This window comes from Nelumbo nucifera, chromosome 1 (assembly GCF_055504915.1).
Source record: "Nelumbo nucifera cultivar China Antique chromosome 1, China Antique-T2T, whole genome shotgun sequence".
In the NCBI taxonomy this organism is placed as follows: domain Eukaryota; kingdom Viridiplantae; phylum Streptophyta; class Magnoliopsida; order Proteales; family Nelumbonaceae; genus Nelumbo; species Nelumbo nucifera.
This window is the reverse complement of record NC_142649.1, coordinates 12,537,787-12,555,818: the sequence shown is the minus strand read 5'-3', so window position 1 is coordinate 12,555,818 and position 18,032 is coordinate 12,537,787. Positions and strand designations below refer to the sequence as shown.

Genomic DNA, 18,032 nt, shown 5'->3' with positions numbered 1-18,032 from the left:
CGGGAAAAGGGCCTTTGTTATGCATGTGGTGACAAATTCGGACCAGGCCATCGTTGTAAGATCCCTTAAGTTTTCTTCCTTCAACCTGAAACTGAATATGTCGAGAAATCAACAAACATTGAAGAGCCAATGGACAACCAAGAATGGGGGCAATGGACAAAGGAATACCCAGAAGTATCCCCGCAAGCCTTGACCGGTCTTGCTTCTTCTCAAACTATGAGAGTAACCAGACTGGTACAAGGGTGCCATGAGTTCGAGGTAGATCTGCACCCCATGGAAATCAATGGAGCAGATGTAGTTCTCAAAGTCCAATGGTTAAGGCAACTAGGGCCGGTGATATGTGATTGGGCCCGTCTCACCATGGATTTTCAAGTGGGCAGCTCACAGGTGCATATTCAAGGGCAGTTGTCCAAGGGTCCAGGACCTACTAGTCTCGCCTCCCTAAGGAAACAGGCAGCAGACCCAACCCACATCGTTTTAATACAGATAGACTCCCACGGGAACGGCCCCATTCTAGCCCAATGAAGCATATCCGAAGAAGGCCGCACACAACTACAGCAGCTACTTCAGAAGTTCTCAGTGATCTTCCAAGAACCTAAGGAACTACCACCGAAACCTGCCCATGATCATTGCATTTCGTTGCTGCCCGGAACTGCACCCACAAATGTAAGGCCCTATCGTTACCCCTATTTTCAGAAACTAGAGATTGAGAGGCAAGTGCAAGATATGCTTGACAGAAAAATTATACAACCCAGCCAAAGCCCTTTCTCCTCGCCAGTATTAGTTGTGAAAAAGAAGGATGGGACATGGCGGTTTTGTATAGACTATAGGGCTCTGAACAACATTACTGTGAAGGATCGATTTCCCATACCGGTAATCGATGAACTACTAGATGAACTCGGCAGGGCCACCATATTCTCTAAACTAGACCTGAGATCGGGATATCATCAAATTCGGGTCCATAAGGGAGACATCCACAAGACTGCCTTTCGTACACACGAAGGGCATTATGAATTTCCGATTATGCCGTTTGGGTTGACCAATGTGCCAGCTACGTTCCAAGCCCTTATGAATGACATATTTCGACCCCATTTGCACAAATTTATACTTGTTTTTTTTATGATATACTTGTATATAGCGCTACATGGGACAAACACCTAGTACATCTACAAATCACCTTGGAACTGCTAAGGACTCATAAACTCCTTGCAAAGGAGTCAAAATGCGCATTTGGACAGACACAAGTACACTATTTAGGGCACGTGGTCAAAAATGGCATTGTAGCAGCAGACCCGGAAAAGATCTCAAGCATGATAAATTGGCCCCGACCTCAAAATGTTAAGGAGTTACGAGGCTTCTTGGGTTTAACAGGGTACTACCGGCGATTCATTAGAGGGTATATGGACTGATTGCTGCCCCCTTGACAAGTTTACTTAAGAAGAACGGGTTCTGCTAGACTAGGGAGGCCCAACAGGCCTTCGAGACACTCAAAACAATTGTCTCGAAGGACTTCATCATTGAATGTGATGTGTCAAGCCAAGGAGTTGGTGCAGTCCTCATGCAAGAAGAAAGGCCACTAGCGTTTTTCAGCAAAGCAATGACAGCACAGAAATGGGCCAAATCAGTATACGAACGCGAACTGATAGCAATTGTTCTTGCAGTTCAGAGGTGGCGGCCCTACCTTCTAGGAAGGAGGTTCATCATACGAACTAACCACCAGAGCCTAAAATTTCTATTGGAGCAGTCCGTACTATCCCCGAAACAGCAGCGATGGATAGCCAAATTACTTGGCTACGATTATGTCATTAAATACAAGGCAGGGCACACTAACAAGGTGGCGGATGCACTGTCACGCCAGCCACAACTATTTCCATTACTTCTCACGGGCCCAACATGTTCCATCATGGGTCATCTAAGGGAAGAAGCTGAAAGGCACCCACAACTGAGCAAGCTGCGTTCACAGGTCCAAGAGGACCCTACTAGCCACCCAGGGTACACAGTGGAGAATAACTTGTTGTTGTATAAACGCCGAATGGTGATACCACAGGATTCAGCCCATATTCAGCAGCTTTTGGAAGTGTTCCACTCATCCCCAGCAGGTGGACACTCAGGGATCCTGCGCACTTACAAGAGACTAGCCACCCAATTCCACTGGAAAGGCATGCAAAATTCGGTCCAAAAATTCATAGTCGAATGCGTCATTTGCCAGAAAAATAAGGCGGATACCCAGTCTCCAGTAGGACTGCTACAACCACTCCCAATTCCTACACAAGTGTGGGCAGATATATCCATGGACTTTATAACGGGGCTCCCCCTTTCCTATGGCAAGTCCGTCATTCTCGTAGTGGTTGATAGATTCACCAAATACTGCCATTGCCATTTTCTCCCTCTGTCCCACCCCTTTACAACCTCCATGGTGGCTGAGATTTTTACTAAGGAGGTGGCACGACTGCATGGTACCCCTAACTCTATTGTCTCAGACCGCGACCCTATTTTTATGAGTCGTTTCTGGGCAGAACTTTTTCGACTACAGGGGTTTGGAAACCTATCTAAGGTGCTATGCAGGGGATAGGCCACGTCAGTGGCTCAAGTGGCTTCATTGGCCAGAATGGTCATACAATACCATGTATCATAGTGCACCAGGAATGACTCCCTTCCGGGCTCTATATGGACGGGACCCACCTCCCCTATGAGAAAGGGTCTACAGCAGTAGCAGCAGTAGAAGACCAACTCCTCCAGCGAGATAGGGTGTTACAAGATCTCAAATCTTACCTCCATCGAGCCCAACAATGGATGGCAGACTCCTACAACAGAAGGCATAGGCCTGTCCAGCACCAGATTGGGGAGCAAGTCTTCCTTAAATTACAACCATACAAGCAAGTTTCAGTAGCAGGCCACCGGTGGAACAAACTGAGCCCTAGGTACTTTCGGCCCATTTCGGATTGTGGAACGCATTGGGTCGGTGGCATACAGGCTTGACCTCCCAGCAACATCAAAATTACACCCTGTATTCCATGTATCCCTATTGAAGAAATGGCCAAAAACAGGAGCAATAACAACAACCACCCTCCCATCATTCTCGGAAGATGGCCAAGTTCAAACTGAGCCCACTCAAATAACAGATTTCAGGTGGATATGCAAAGGGAATCACATTGAACCAGAGGCATTGGTGGTATGGTCAAGTCTCCCAATTGAGGATGCAACTTGGGAACCTTACTTGGATTTACAGAATAGATTCCCACATCTTGACCTTGAGGGCAAGGTCACTTTCAAGGGAGGAGGGACTGTTGAGACACAAATAAAGGGAATACAAGTGTACAAGAAAAGGCCACGCCAGCCTTTAAAGAATGTAACTAACAGCCAACCACTAGAACAAACTAAATAACAAACTAGACAAGTGGACTGGACAAGTAGAGAGGCTGGTATAACAGAATTGTAATCTCTCTCTCTCTCTCCCTAACAGAAAAGGTGGTGGTCCTACTATGGGCAATTTGGAAGAACAAAAATTGGAGGACCTTCAACGATACGGAATTGAGTCCATCTCAAACAATACAAAAAGGCAACAACAAAGTATAAGGAATTTTATGAACTCCAATAATGGCATTAAATAAAAGTAGAAAGGTCAGGTAAGGGTTAAATAGAAACCACCAAGTGATCAAATAACAATCAACTTTGACACATCAGGAGGAACAATGATGGCCAAACCACATTAGAATGCATTGCAAGGGATCATTGGGGCAGATAATCACCAAAACGCCTAAGCACGTTGACATCACCTCGATAAACATGACAGAAGCTTGGGCAGCAAAGGAGGCACACATAATGGTAAAGAAAACAGGAGCAAAGAAGATATGAATAGGAGACTCCAAGCTAATCATTGAGAGCCTACAGAAATACAGAATAATATAATACCACCATGTAACATTCAAAGTTTAATTAGAGATTGCAAGGACAAAGCGAGAGAAGAGGAAATAGAAATCAACTATTTGCATGCATACAGATAAGAAAACTAAGTAAGGTATTAGTTAGAAAAACTTCGCTACAACAGGGACAACACATTTAATAGGGATTCTGCAGATCCAGATCTGAATTAGATCATGCGTACCTCACTACCTCCTAAGACCCCATAAGGCAGCACCAGCATTGGGTAATGGCCTTTTTTCAGTAACTCTAATTCCTTTTATGGGTACATTTATACAAATTAGGAATTTGTAGATTGTAACCTTAGGGATTTATTTTACAAACCGTACATGGTATTACTCAATTACCACTTTTAGTGCATTTCAAGTTATCACTTATAATAATCTTCAGGTTTCTCATCTGTAGTGATTCTGTGATATATGTTTACTGCATAAGTAGTTTTAAATTTAAACAAGGAAACTTAGTGGGTGTCTTGGAGGGATGCATTTCGCCATGAATCAGGAAGACGCCACTCTATGCATCACCTCATTGAAAAACATGTTTGCTGGAGGACATATGCTGATTGAGTGTTTTAAACTGATTTAACTTTATTAATAAATTTATTATAAATAAAGATATGGTCCTCAGAAAATCGGTCAGCCCTTTTTACTTTCAATAGACCAGATCAGAATGGTGACTCAAGAAATGTCAAAATGGAAATTCAAGGACAATCCATCTTCCCAGATTTCTTCCCAAATCATTAAAGGAACATTTCTGCATGAATAATCAACTTAACCAAACATGATACATTCCCAATTCTGCATCAAATAGATGTTACAACATGGTGAAATAGGTAAGTTGTGAAATGCATAAATCCCAAAAACCACCCTTTTTCCAATTTAAGGTTGAGTGTAGTCCTTGTAAAAGTTGGGCCTGGGATTAGAAAGTGAAAATAGAAAATAGTAATCCATGAGAGTACTATAATTCATAGTTGTAGGATGATTAGCATTGCATTTAAAGCTCATTCCCATGCTCTTGCCAAAGATGCACTTCACTAGTTATATTAAGACAACAAAATAAAGTTCCATTTACAAATCATGTTGCACAGATTTTCCGAGTTGGGGAAGGAATCCTTCAATGGACAAGATGTTGATGCCTGAAAGACTGAAACTACTCTATTATTAATGGTGATGCCAACAACACACCTTGCTAGTGCTGATTCAGTGATGGTTATTGTTCTTCCCTTCTTCTCTCTTCTTCCCCTGTATTTTTCCTCCTTATTTATAAAAGTATGAATAGATATATCTTGGTTCAGTAGGATTTCCCTTTTGTTCTTTTACCCCTGAAACTTAAATGGTGCACTAAAACTCCATAAGCCTTGCCTTACAGCTTCCCTGCCAGCACTTCTCAGTCTTCCCTATGGACATTGCAACAGTTTGACCTGCCAATAAGTTCATTATACATCCCACATTTGCTCTTCTTCTTAAGATTCCCTCAATGCCTAATGGTCCCAAATTTCATATAGAAAACCAACCAAAGTACAGTTCAATGATGTCTACTTGATCAAGGAATATCTACACAAGTTCAACCAGTGGAAGTACATCTTTATACAGAACATCAATCTGAAACAAATGAATCCACATGATCCCATGGGATCTTTCCAACACCTTAGCCTAATGTGTGACTCTAGCAACAATCACATAATTGATGGCTTAAGCTAAGCTATTGATCAAAAAAAAAATGGCTTAAGATAAGCCAACATGATCCATTGAAACCTGGCATTCCTTTCTTCTCAGATAGAAAATCAATCAAAGAGGGTCTTTAACCAATGTTGTTCCTGGCTAATGGCTATCTGGGGTATTGGGAGGGGTAGACTAGAGATGGCCCTAACCTTTAGCATTTTCTAGCATGAAGTGATCACTCTCAGAAACCTTCTTTCCAAAGTGCTCAGTAATAATAGCTAATATATATTAATATGGTAAAATGGTCAGATGACAATGTGCAACTCATAACTCACTTGATTCTAGGGTAAATGATGTGTAAGAGATGGACTCCTTCCAAACATGTAATACTCTATGATTACATCTTATAAGTCTGTGAACTCTCAAGTCAACTCAACTAAACCTTGCCCCAAATATATAGGACTGATTAAATGAATCCCGTTCTAACATTCTGCTCTGTTGTTCCATATCAATTGTTAAGTAATGGGCCCTTACAAGTCTTTGAACTGTGATATATAATGTTGTGCTGGAATTGTGGTTTTGACATTATGTGCACATTACAGACCATACTTGGTGAATGAAATCCTTACTAACACCTTACAAATAGCAACTTCATTGATTGTTAATAAATATCTCATGAAGCTATATATATTCCAACAAATTCCCAACACAGGAAGGTCCATAAAAGAATACAAGGAGAAGATATGGACTCATCTTTCACTCTTTTGATGACTATCAAGTTTGACAGCCCTAGGAGTAGAACAGAATATTGTTCTAATTATTCTACCTTCTCAATCTATTAAAAAAGGACACCATAGTTTCTCTTTAGATAGTTCAATCCTTCTTATGTTGACTGATCATTTAATAACTTGCATTATCTTAAGAAGCTATATTCCATAAGGAGCAGACATGACTCCATACAATTGAAAAGTACCATCATTTGTTTTATCCTTCCTTCGTTCACAAAAGAATATATGCTCTTGATTTTATTTTCTATTTTTCCATTTCTTTTTTCCACAACAGTGCCAGTGACATCTCTGCTTTTCCCTTTTTCTTCTGCTACCACGTGCAACGAAGCATCTTAGACGCCTACAATTGATACTGATTCCATTTAACATTAAAAAAAGCATTAAAGAAAACATAAAATCCCGAATACAGAAATATATTATATTTTAAACAATAAAAGATGCTTCTAATAGCCGCTTCCTTCAATTTTGTCGCCACTCTTCGGCGTTTCTACTTCAGCTAAAGGCGCAGAATTTTCTTTAAAATGGCAAAATCTTAGTAACCTATTTAGAAAAAAAGAACATCAGAATCCCAAGGAAACAACAGAAAGATTGCATTGTAAGCGACTCTAGTCACAGGCAATGAATTCTTTAGCACCGCATTATCAATCAAAATCAAACACATTGTACCCAAATCCGCTTTCGATCACGGAATTCGTAAAGCAAAGCCTTGCAAGGATTCTCAAAGAAATGCAACGAGAACGAGACGGGCATCCCCGGACGTACCATTCTGTAATCCTATGGTGGACTCTTCGGTGTTAATGCTGTAGAGAACGCCCTCGTAGCGAATCTCATACTTGGATGTCAAGCTGATGAGGCTACCAATGTATGAATCGGCCGAAGTGCCCTGTTCCGCCATGAATCTACGTACGATCGATTAAAATACTTCTTCGATGATTAGGGTTTTTTCCTTTTGATTCTTTCGGTTTTAGTTGCAGAGAGCTTTTCTCTTTTATCGCGTTCTCTCTCTATCTCTGTGTCTCTCGCCGAGCACCTTTATTCTTCCTTCTGTCTGAAGTTTTCCGTTAAATTTCAGGTAAGAAAATGTCGTTCCAAAAGCCCTCTATTTTCTCCCTCTCAAATGCGTACGTGCAGACTGAACAGTTTCTCACGAGTGGTTTTTCAAGGGTCTTGTTTGGCTGCATGGATATGTCTCGCCTCGTTCCGGAAAACGGTTTGGTAGATAGAGACGGAGAGTTCTCCACGAGCTGGCAACCCAAATTAACTCGCTGACGTGGCAAGATTCCTATTAACTTCGGACGTGGTAAGATTCCTGCCAACTAATCACGCACTTCATTCTTTTTATGAAAATTATGGCCGTTTTTGGCTGTACTGATTTAAAAAAAGATTTGTTTGGTTGTTATTTTCTCCTTTTTTTGTCAAGTAAGCAATGGCCTGTGAAGGCTGTGATAGTAGCGAAACGTGGCAATAATCTATTGGTCTAAAACTTACCACATTTGAGAGGATGATGTTAAAAGCCATGTAGGCCCCACAAACCTAAAACAAACTTTCCCAATTATAAAGGTCTGGATCTGGATTATTTGTCCCGATTTTAGTGTCTGTTTGGGATAGCTTTCAGGACGTGGCTTCTGATATTCTGAGTTGGGTCTGGGCCCCATACAAAAATGGAAGAAGACAAGAAGTTGTGTTTGGTGAAAAGCCGGAAACCCAAACCATTGTAATGCAACTTTACCCCGGGTAACTTATCCGGAACACACATGGGTACTCAACTAACTCAACATGAGCAACTTTTTTGTAGCAGTTCAATCCAAACGCAAAAGCCATCACAAACAGAGCCTTATTTGCGTTCAGCTTGGCTTTGGTTGTTCCTAAGGCTGTGTTTGGTTGCAGTACAATTTTATTTGCTCTAGTACAAATGTATGGAAGTACAAATGAAAAAAATACAAAATTCGTTTTAATTTTGTTTTGGATTTTACTTAATTTTTCTTTGTCTTATTTTACTTTATTTTTATTGCAACCAAACAAAGTAAGGTAAAATTCGAAACAAAAAATAAATCAAAATTTACACTCAAAACATTTGCACTGCCATAATTTTGCATCGGTGCAAATAAATTTACACTGAAACCAAACACAGCCTAAGACTCCGTTTGGAACGAGTACAAATGCAAATATGTACAGTGCAAGTACATATAAAATAATACAAAATATAAGGTTTTGCACTCTACATATTTGCATTTGTACTCCTTCCAAATTGAGCCTAAGGCTCCGTTTGAAAGGAGTACAAATACAAATATGTGAGTGCAAAGTTTTGTGTTTTGTATTATTTTGTATGTATTTATACTGCATATATTTGTATTTGTACTCCTTCCAAACTGAGCTTAATATGTAGAGTACAAACCTTATATTTTGTATTATTTTGTATGTATTTATATTGTACATATTTGCATTTATACTCTTTCTAAACTGAGCCTAAAACTTGAATGGGCCACTATTGCCATATTACAAAGTCCCAGTTGTGTATTAAAGATAGCCCTAGTTTAGTACCTATTTTTTTCTTTCACCATAAAAATAGCTATTTTTCTCTTTATTTCTGGTAATTTTGTTGGACCCAACAGTCCTATTCACCATATAGGGTTTGGTTCGAAATTGGTTTTACACATTTACTTAGGTTGTGTTTGGTGGCAATGCAATTTTATTTGCACTAGTACAAATGCATGGGAGTACAAATGAAAAAAAGCAAATTCTCGTTTGACTTTGTTTTAGGTTTTACTTTATTTTGCTTCATGTCTTAATTTACTTCATTTGTACTGCAGTCAACAAAATAAACTAAAATTTGAAACATAGGTATCTCGGTCAATGATGACCAAAATCCCATTGACAACTCCCCCCCCCCCCCCTCAAGATTTGAAAAATAGACCAAGAATAAGGCAAGCCAAGGGATAAAGGAAAAAAAAAGTAAAACAATAGAACAACTCATAACAAGAATAGGGATGGCAATGAGGTGGGTTTTGTAAATCTTCCTTCCTAAACCTTCCAACTTGTACCTACCCCAAAACCCATAGCGGGTTGGATTTTGAGAATCCAAACCATCCCCACACATGAAAATGCAAAACCCTCCCAAACCCTATCCTCCACGCATTCAAGGGTAGGGGGATTGGATTTAGAGACTGCATCTAACTTTCTATTATTTTTTGTTATATATAAGCAAAAAATAAATAAAATAGCACAAACAACATAACAAAATTTCCAATTATTTGATTAAGACATCTAAAAAGCACACAAGCTATCAATTATACTTCACATAAAATTCAAAATATCGCTAAATTCAATACCTAATATATAAAGTTTATATACTTTCCAACAATATGTGGGTTGGAGAGGATCGGATTTAGCCTAATACCATACCCTACCCAAAACCCGTCCTTCAAACAAAAAAAAACCACCCCATCGAGGCAAGTAGGGGCGAATTCCCACCAGATTGGATAGAAATTGCCATCCCTAAATAAATCTATTTATGAATAAGGCCAAAGATGATCATCCCAATTTGACAAATCTTTGAAGACGGACTGGTAAGTTAGTGGAGGCCCATGCACTCGGCATGTTGTATGCCTTCAAATCACCCTAGCTTGGCCCAGGAAGGGCCCATCTATTTATAAATTAGATCAAAATAACTTAGACAAGAAAAAAAAAGAACATCTGCACTTAATTTTTGTTTTTTTTTTTTGGTATTTCACCTAGTGTTTGACTGTTTGTTTAAGCCTTGGCAAAATAGACTGGCCAAAATCACTGTCCCTAGGCCCACTGAGGGGAGTCCGGATCTCCTGCCCATGAAAATCTTGCTCATATTTATCGCAGTCACATATGGAGAACATCTCATCCTCTACATAGTATTATACAGGAGGAAATATTCCTAATTCATTGGGGGTAGTATATTGTGGGTAGGCGTGAGCAGGAGATCCGGAGCCCACTGAGGGTCCATCTATTTATAAATAAGTCCAAAATAGGTCAGGCCAAGGAAAAAAATGCACTTGATGTTTGCTTAGGCTTTTCCAGAACAGCTTAATGGGGCCCACAAAGGACTCGTGTTTTGAGGAATATATAGTGTTTGCAGTTTGAAACTCGTGGGTTTGACAATCAGGCTGCCTTTGGCTCACGTAGGGCCTATGCATCTATGTATTACCCAAATTAGCCTAGCCAAAAAATAAAGGATGCGTATTTAAGTGCCCATCTATTTATGTATAAGCCCAAAACGACCCACCTCGGCCAAAAAATCCTATTTCTATTTTTAAATAAGCCAAAAATATGCTACTCAAGAAAAATATATATACACTTAATGTTTCTTTAAGGCTATGTTTGGTTTGAAGGAAAATGTAGGTAAAGGAAGAAAAAGGTAGGAAAATCTTTACAAACCAAACAAGCTAAAACGTTGTATTAATATATACACTTAATATTTTTTTAATACAAACCTTGTATTAATTTCCCTATCTTTTCCTTCCTTTCTCTACCTTTTCCTTCAAACCAAACATAAGCTAAGTGATTTTTAAAACCTCACAGAGTAGCTTGGTTGGGCCCAGAAGGGGCCCATCTATTTATGAATAAGGCCAGAATATGCTACCCAAGAAAAAACATACATACTGAACAAATGTTTTAGTTAAGGCTTTAGAAAACATTCTGACAGGCCTGGCAAAGGCCCATCTATAACAGTAACTTTATGATCCCCAGTCACCACCCAAGTGCCCTATTTAACGCTTGACAAAGTAGCCATATTGAGCCCACCAAGGGCCCATCAATTTATAAATAAGACTAAAATAGCCCAGCCAAAAAAAGTAAAAACATGCTTAATAATTTTGCTATTTTAGCCCTTTCGAAAATAGCCTGGTTGGGTACCCCAAGGGTCCATGTATAACGATAACTATGAAGGCCCAGTGATGCCCCATGTTCATTTTATTTTTGTTTAGGCTTTACCAAAACAGCTTGATGCAGCCCACCAAGGGCCCATATTTTGAGGAATGTATAGTGATGGCAGTTTAAAATTCATGGTTTTGACAAATAAGCCTGCCTTTGGCCCACGTAGGGCCTATGTATCTATTCTATATAAAAGCCAAGTTAGCGCAGGCCCAAAAGAAAGAGATATGCACTTAAGTGCCCATCTATTTACGTATAAGCCTAAAATAATAACCCAATCCTCCCAAAAAGCATATGCACTCAAGTACCCATCTATTGATAAATATCTAGTGAACTTAGTCTGAAATTCGTGTTGGGCCCATCGGGGGCCCATCTATTTATGTATAAGGCCAAAATATCCTACCCAAAACATAACACAATGAACAAATGTTTTGTTTAAGCCTTTGGAAAACGCCTTGCATAGGTCCAGAAAGAGCCCATCTATAATAGTATCTTTATTCTTTATGATGTCCACTCACGATCCAAGTGGTCTGTTTAACTATTGATAAATCAGCCATTCGGACCCAAGGTTTAAAGTATCAACGCGTATCAGCCTGTATCGGTTGATACGTATCGTTCGAAGACTCAAACGATACCAACTGAGTTACTCTTCAGTTATGATGATAGCGGGACTCAAAGCCGCATCTCCGCTGGGACAAATCATCCAACGTACCAACTGAGTTACTCTTCAGTTAAATAAAAAAATAAAATAAAATAAAAACATATTTAGGAAAAAAACCCGCCTGAGCCTGCCAATGGACCATCTATAAGACTATAACAATAAGTTAATAATGCCTAATGACGGCTGAAGTTCCTTGTCAGAAATAGTTGATGCATTGAGAAGCCTTTGAAGGCCCATCAATGGAGGTCCATTCGCCCATTCACCATGCATCAATGGACTCCGGATCACCTGCCCACGAGAACTATGCCCACATCTACCCACAACACATTATCCCCGTGAATTGGAAACATCTCCTCCTGCATAATACCATGTAAGAGGATGAGATGTTCTCCATGTGTGACTGTGATGTTATGTGGATAGATGTGGACAGGAGATCCTGATTTGTTGATATCTTCAAAATGCACTCATCCTCCAAAAGCATGCTTTTCGACATTCAGAGTGGATTAGTGTACTCTAGTCACTGAAGTTCTAAGGGTCCATTTGGTTTGCAGTTGGAATCGGAATTGGAATGAAAATCTTTTAGAATCAGAATCAGAATGGTCTATTCCTATAGTCTGTTTGGTTCATATAGGAATGGTAATGAGAATTAGAATACGCAGGAATGGGATTTCATTCCAAGGGAGGGGGTAGGGAATGGCCATTCCCTCAAATGGGGGAATGCCATTCCAGCAGGAATGGGAATGGGATTCCAATTCTACCCAACCAAAAAGTTGGAATTGGAATAGCCCATTCCGATTCCAATTCTAAACCCCTATTCCTATGAACCAAACGAGGCCTATGAGATATGGTCCAATAAGGCATATGTAGTTGGAACCCTTTGGCTTAGATGCCAATTTAAAGTTTACTTAGAAGCCTTTGGCTTTCCGTTTGGTTCGAAACAACTACTCTTTCATCCTAAACAAGTTTGGGCAATCTGCTGTGAACAAGCAAATGATGATCTACAAAGCCATATTAGGAGGAGCTACACTATGCGTGCAGTCCACCTGATGATTACGGTTGTTTGTTCGGTATTGATAAAGTTTGGATCTGCACTCGTATTCGATTAAGAACAACAGTAGAAAGAGATTAAAGGAGATAGAAGGGAGAAGAAAAGACTGGTTCGAACGATATAAAATCAATCTCTCTAGTCGATCAGGTTTGTATTTATAGTTTTCTATAATAAAACAGAATGATTGTTATACCCTTACTTAAGTATGGGACACATCACTCAACTTAAACATTACACCTCACACTAAATATAAATAAAGGACCAAACTGCCCCTATACAATCGACACTAACGGGTATCATTGCTATTTCTACTGAAACGTTTTTGGGTTGATCAATACAAATAGATGAGAGATATATATTATCACATCCATCACATATGAGAGTCACTTCAGCTAGAATGACTAGACCTCAACCCCTGCAGCAAAAAACTTCAATTTGACGTCTACGATCAGCCTGTTCAACTATAAATGGCCTCAAATAAGGGTTTTATGACAATTTGTATTGATCAACCTAAAATGTTCAAGTAGAAACAGCAATGGTACCTGATGTAGCGTGATCTAGCTGCTCCCAGCTGGAGGTGATCTGGCTTCCAGATGGATGGCGGACTGAACCTGCAAGCATATTAGAGAACTCGGGGGTGCTAACCCGGCGAGGTCACTCTGATGCTTAAGTTAGTAGGCTAGTAGCGAGCTGAAATTGCTTTTGAAAGTAGAGAGCTTGAGAGTAGGAAAATCACACATACCTTACACCCCTGGGGGGTGGAGCCTTTATATAATGGAGTCCTCACGGGTTTCATGGAGCGGTTCCGGGATCCTCGTCACGATGAGATCCGTTTCCGCGTAAGTTGGGAGATAGTGTTGCCAACTGATAGGGTTTATCGAGTCCGCCCGAATTGGTCGGGGAGATAACGCTGGCTGTTACGTGGCGTGATCCCGTGAAGTCCGAGAACCGTTGGAGGGATTTTTGAGATCCTCACAGTGGCACGTCGGTATCCCCAAGTTGACGCCTTTAAGTCCCGAACTGGACTGAGTGTCAAAGTGCCTTGGCATCGAGGTGTTCTTGTTGCGATCTGGTACCGAGGCGATCTCATTTCGGGGTGACCTTGTCTCGAGGTCACTTTAGCCCGGGGTAGATGGGTACCCGAGATTGTTCTGCCACGGGCTGGTCATGCTGAGCTGTCATCTATTAGTCAGGTCGCGTTCACGTGTCCCCCTGTTACGAGGTCGGGCCAAATCACCCTTCATCAATTGCCCCCCACTCACTGAGCTAGGGGTCCAGACCTGGTGCGGGGAGTTCATGATGTAACAAATGGATTTGGCTCGAGGTCCAGGCCGCTTTGTCAGAAGAATCATTGGTCGGACCAATTCGGCTACTCAGCTCAACCAAGGATAATTCGGGTCGCGTTTGGTTTACGCGCGGACGTCGCGCAACCGGTTTTCTTAGGAGCCGTCGGATCGCTTTGATCTCGACCGTTGATTCTCCGATACAGTAGATATAAATAGGGGGACCCGAGACTCATTTTCTTCGTCATAAGTTCATTAGCCTTCGGTCAGAGGTCGCGTTCAAGCTCCTTAGCTCGGGTCTTCCAGTTTGGTGTTTCTTTTCGGTTCGGTCTTTCTCCTTGGTGAGTCTTCCCTAGCTCTCCTCTTCGATTCAGTTTGTCTTTTTCATGTCTAGTTTCAGTTTTGATAGTCTTCTAGATGAGGCCGAGGTGGGTGCCTCGGCCCAAGTTGATAGTCATACTGAAGCTACTTCGGGTCTAGAAATGGTCGGTTTCCCTCCTGAGTCACAGCCACTCCGGGAGGCACGAGAGGCCTATGGTAACCTGGCATCCACCTTGCACCGAGGTCGGGTGCCAGACAACTTCGGCCCATCGACAATGACGGTGGACAGGCTCCAGGCCTTAATAGCTCGGTACAATCTCCCGAACGACTTCATTTATAGTCTTCCGCTAGGCAACTTCCCTTGGGAGCATGATCACAACGAGATCGTGATTTTCGAGGAGCAGCTCGTAGTTGGTCTTCGTCTTCCGTTGCACCCCTTGATTGTAGAAGTCTTAAAGTTTTTCAACATTACTATAGACCAACTGCACCCGAACTCAATCCGCAACGTAGTAGGGACCACCTCGCTTTTTCATGACTATAACCTGCCCTTTGACCTCGATATTTTCTCTTCGATTCTGTCCATTAAGAAGAACGCCTCCTATGTCCTTCCCGAGCATAGGTGGACCTATTACCTATCTCCTCGTCCGGGCTACAAGCTTCTGCACAAGCTCCCAAATAGGGTCCCGACCTGGAAGAGGGGTTACTTCATGGTCCGAAACACTGAGGGATGGCCCTTCCCAACCCATTAGAGGGCGGCTATTCAGGATCCCGGTGTCAGATTGGGCAGAGCTCGGCCTCAACTTCGTGGACTACGTGGTTGAAGACAAGCTTGCGCAGGTTGGCCTAAGTCCTGGTAGGTCGTCTCTGTTTGAGTTTTTCCTTTATTTCTGATAATGTTGTTGATGTTATGCTTTTGCTGCAGCTCCCATGAAGCTCGTTGCAGATCAACTCCTTGGTCGGATGAAGGGGAAGAAGAAGCGAGCTGCCAAAAGAGCTCGCGTCGAGTCACCACAGGCTACCGTGCCTGAGTCCGAACAGCCCTCCATTACGCAACCTTCAGTGATCGATCTGATCGAGGAGGAACCAGGGAAGGCCTCCCCGCCTCGTGCGCCCGAGGAGGCATCTTCGGAGCCCGCTTTTGCAACCGCCACATGCTCGGGCAGTGAGGAAGCAGTTCGGAGCATCCTGACTCTGAAATATAACCTTCTCAAGAGCAAAAGCGTGGTGTATGCCCAAGAGGTCGCTAGCTGGGCCGATCTGTCGGTCGCTCAGCTCGGAGCTTGAGCGGCTACTCATTGCATGGTGGTAAGTTCTGTCTTGACTTCTTCAATTTCATGCTTAAGACTTTTTTGGTACTAACTATGGTTCTCTTGGCAGGTGAACTTTGCCATACACGCTCTGACGTACCAGTCCGAGCTACATTTGAAGCGGGCTCTAGCGGCTGAGTCCTCGTCTCGCGAAGCTCACACCGAGCTAAATCTGGCCCGTAATGAGATCACCCAACTAAAGAACGATGCTCGGGCTCAGAAGGAGCTTATTTCATTATTAATGTCCGAGAAGGCACACTGAAGCGGGAGGTGGAGAATCTCGAGGCCCATGTCAAGGAATGAACCGAGGTACTTCTTCAGGCGGTGGAAGAATCCAAAGCAAAGGCCGTCAAAGAGTACAAGAGCTCGAAGGAGTTCCAAGGAGAGCTAATCGAAGTCAGGATGGAAGGCTACCGCAAGGGCTTCAAGCTCAGAGGTGGCTGACTAGGCGCGAGTTCCCACAGCTTGATTTGAGCGCTATCACCACCTTAAGGGTTACGAACGAAATGGCCATCGAAGTCCCCGAAGACCCAGACTCTGAGGCAGAGACTGACAATGAGCTACTTGACATTGGAGAGGCCGGTGATGATGAAAGGGTTGATCCTCCTGCTAAGGCCTCGGGCGAAGGCGAAGAGCACTAAGCTTTCCTTGTATATCCCGGGCCTGCGAGCTCAACTTAGAGTAGAGAATTTTCTCCTTTCTTTTTTCTTTTGTAACGAGCTCCTTACATTAATGAAATACACTTTTTTTCCAAATGTTCTAAGTGCAAATAATTCTCTAACTGGCAAACTAACCAAATAAGTATAGCTTACATCGAACTGTCGAGCTACCGAGCTGGACTACAAATAGGGGTAACTTCGCACAATGTACCCGAGGTGCATGGACATTGTAGGGTATCTACCCGACCTATCTGCGCGTGGGCTACTTGGTGATGTTAGTTGTCCCTTTGCTGGGGTTCAACTTTTTCATTGTATGCCGAGGTGGGCTAGACATCATAGGGTTTATACCCGAGATGTCTATACCTTAGGCATGAAATGAGTTACCCATGCCGAAGAGGCGATTAGGTCGTGTCTGCCCATGTTGAGGAGGCGACTGGGACTTATGAGGTGCTGAGGTCTTTTGTCAGCTTGGCACCTTAACCCTTAGACTTTGGGAGCGACTCACAGTCCGCTTTCCTTACCCTTGGTTTTGCCCATGCCGAGGAGGCGACTGGTATTTATCGTAGTGCCGAGGTCTTTTATCAGCCCGGCGCTTTAGTCCTTGGACTTTTGGGAGGGACTCGTAGTCCTCTCTCCAGTTCGACGATCACAAGTAGTATCGCCTTAGGTTGCCGATGTTCCATGCTCGAGGTACCTGTTTTCCTTCTAAGGTTTCGAGCTTATACATACATTCTCCGAGTACCCGACTTACTCGGTAGGGGTCTTCCCAGTTCGGTCTGAGCTTACCGACACCAGGCTCAGGTACCATGACTTTCCTGAGAACCAGGTCGCCGGCACGGAAGTGCCGTTTCTTGACCTGGGCGTTATAGTACCGAGCCACCCTTTGTTGGTAGGCTGCAGTCCAAATGTGTGCTAGGTCCCGTACTTCTCCCAGCCGAGATTGAGGTTTGCCCTCCACTCCCAAGCTGAAAGTAACTCGGCGAAGGGAGTAGATTGCTCCTTTTGGTCTGAAATGACTAATTCGATGAGCTCGTAAGCATCGATTCAATTCCTTAGGCTCTGGGAGCGACTCGCAGTCCGCTCTCCTTACCCTTGATTTTGCCCATGCCGAAGAGGTGACTGGGTCTTATGTGGTGTCGAAGTCTTTGCTAGTTACTTTAGCCCTTAGGCTCTGGGAGCGACTCGTAGTCCACTCTCCTTGATCTTTGATTTTGCCCATGCCGAAGAGGCGACTGGGTCTTATGTGGTGCCAAAGTCTTTGCCAATTTGGCACTTTAGCCCTTAGGCTCTAGGAGCGACTCGTAGTCCACTCTCCTTGATCTTTGATTTTACCCATGCCGAAGAGGCGACTGGGTCTTATGTGGTGCTGAAATCTTTGCCAGTTCGGCACTTTATCCCTTAGGCTCAGGGAGCGACTTGTAGTCCACTCTCCTTGATCTTTGATTTTGCCCATGCCGAAGAGGCGACTAGGTCTTATGTGG

General features: G+C 42.6%; 1 protein-coding gene across 4 annotated transcripts in view; it reads right to left on the bottom strand.

Annotated features, from left to right (window-relative positions):
• LOC104610299 (protein decapping 5-like) overlaps nucleotides 1-7,500 on the bottom strand; it is a 46,596-nt gene extending 39,096 nt beyond the window's left edge. For 2 of the 4 annotated variants that reach the window (XM_010276853.3, XM_010276852.3), the window contains exon 1: nucleotides 7,133-7,487. In XM_010276853.3, coding sequence (XP_010275155.1) covers nucleotides 7,133-7,265 — 133 coding nt within the window. In that variant the 5' untranslated portion in view covers nucleotides 7,266-7,487. Of the gene's footprint in view, nucleotides 1-7,132 lie in introns of all 4 variants that reach the window. The other 2 variants (XM_088896566.1, XM_088896565.1) reach the window with 2 other exon arrangements.
• Between the last annotated feature and the right edge of the window lie 10,532 nt (nucleotides 7,501-18,032).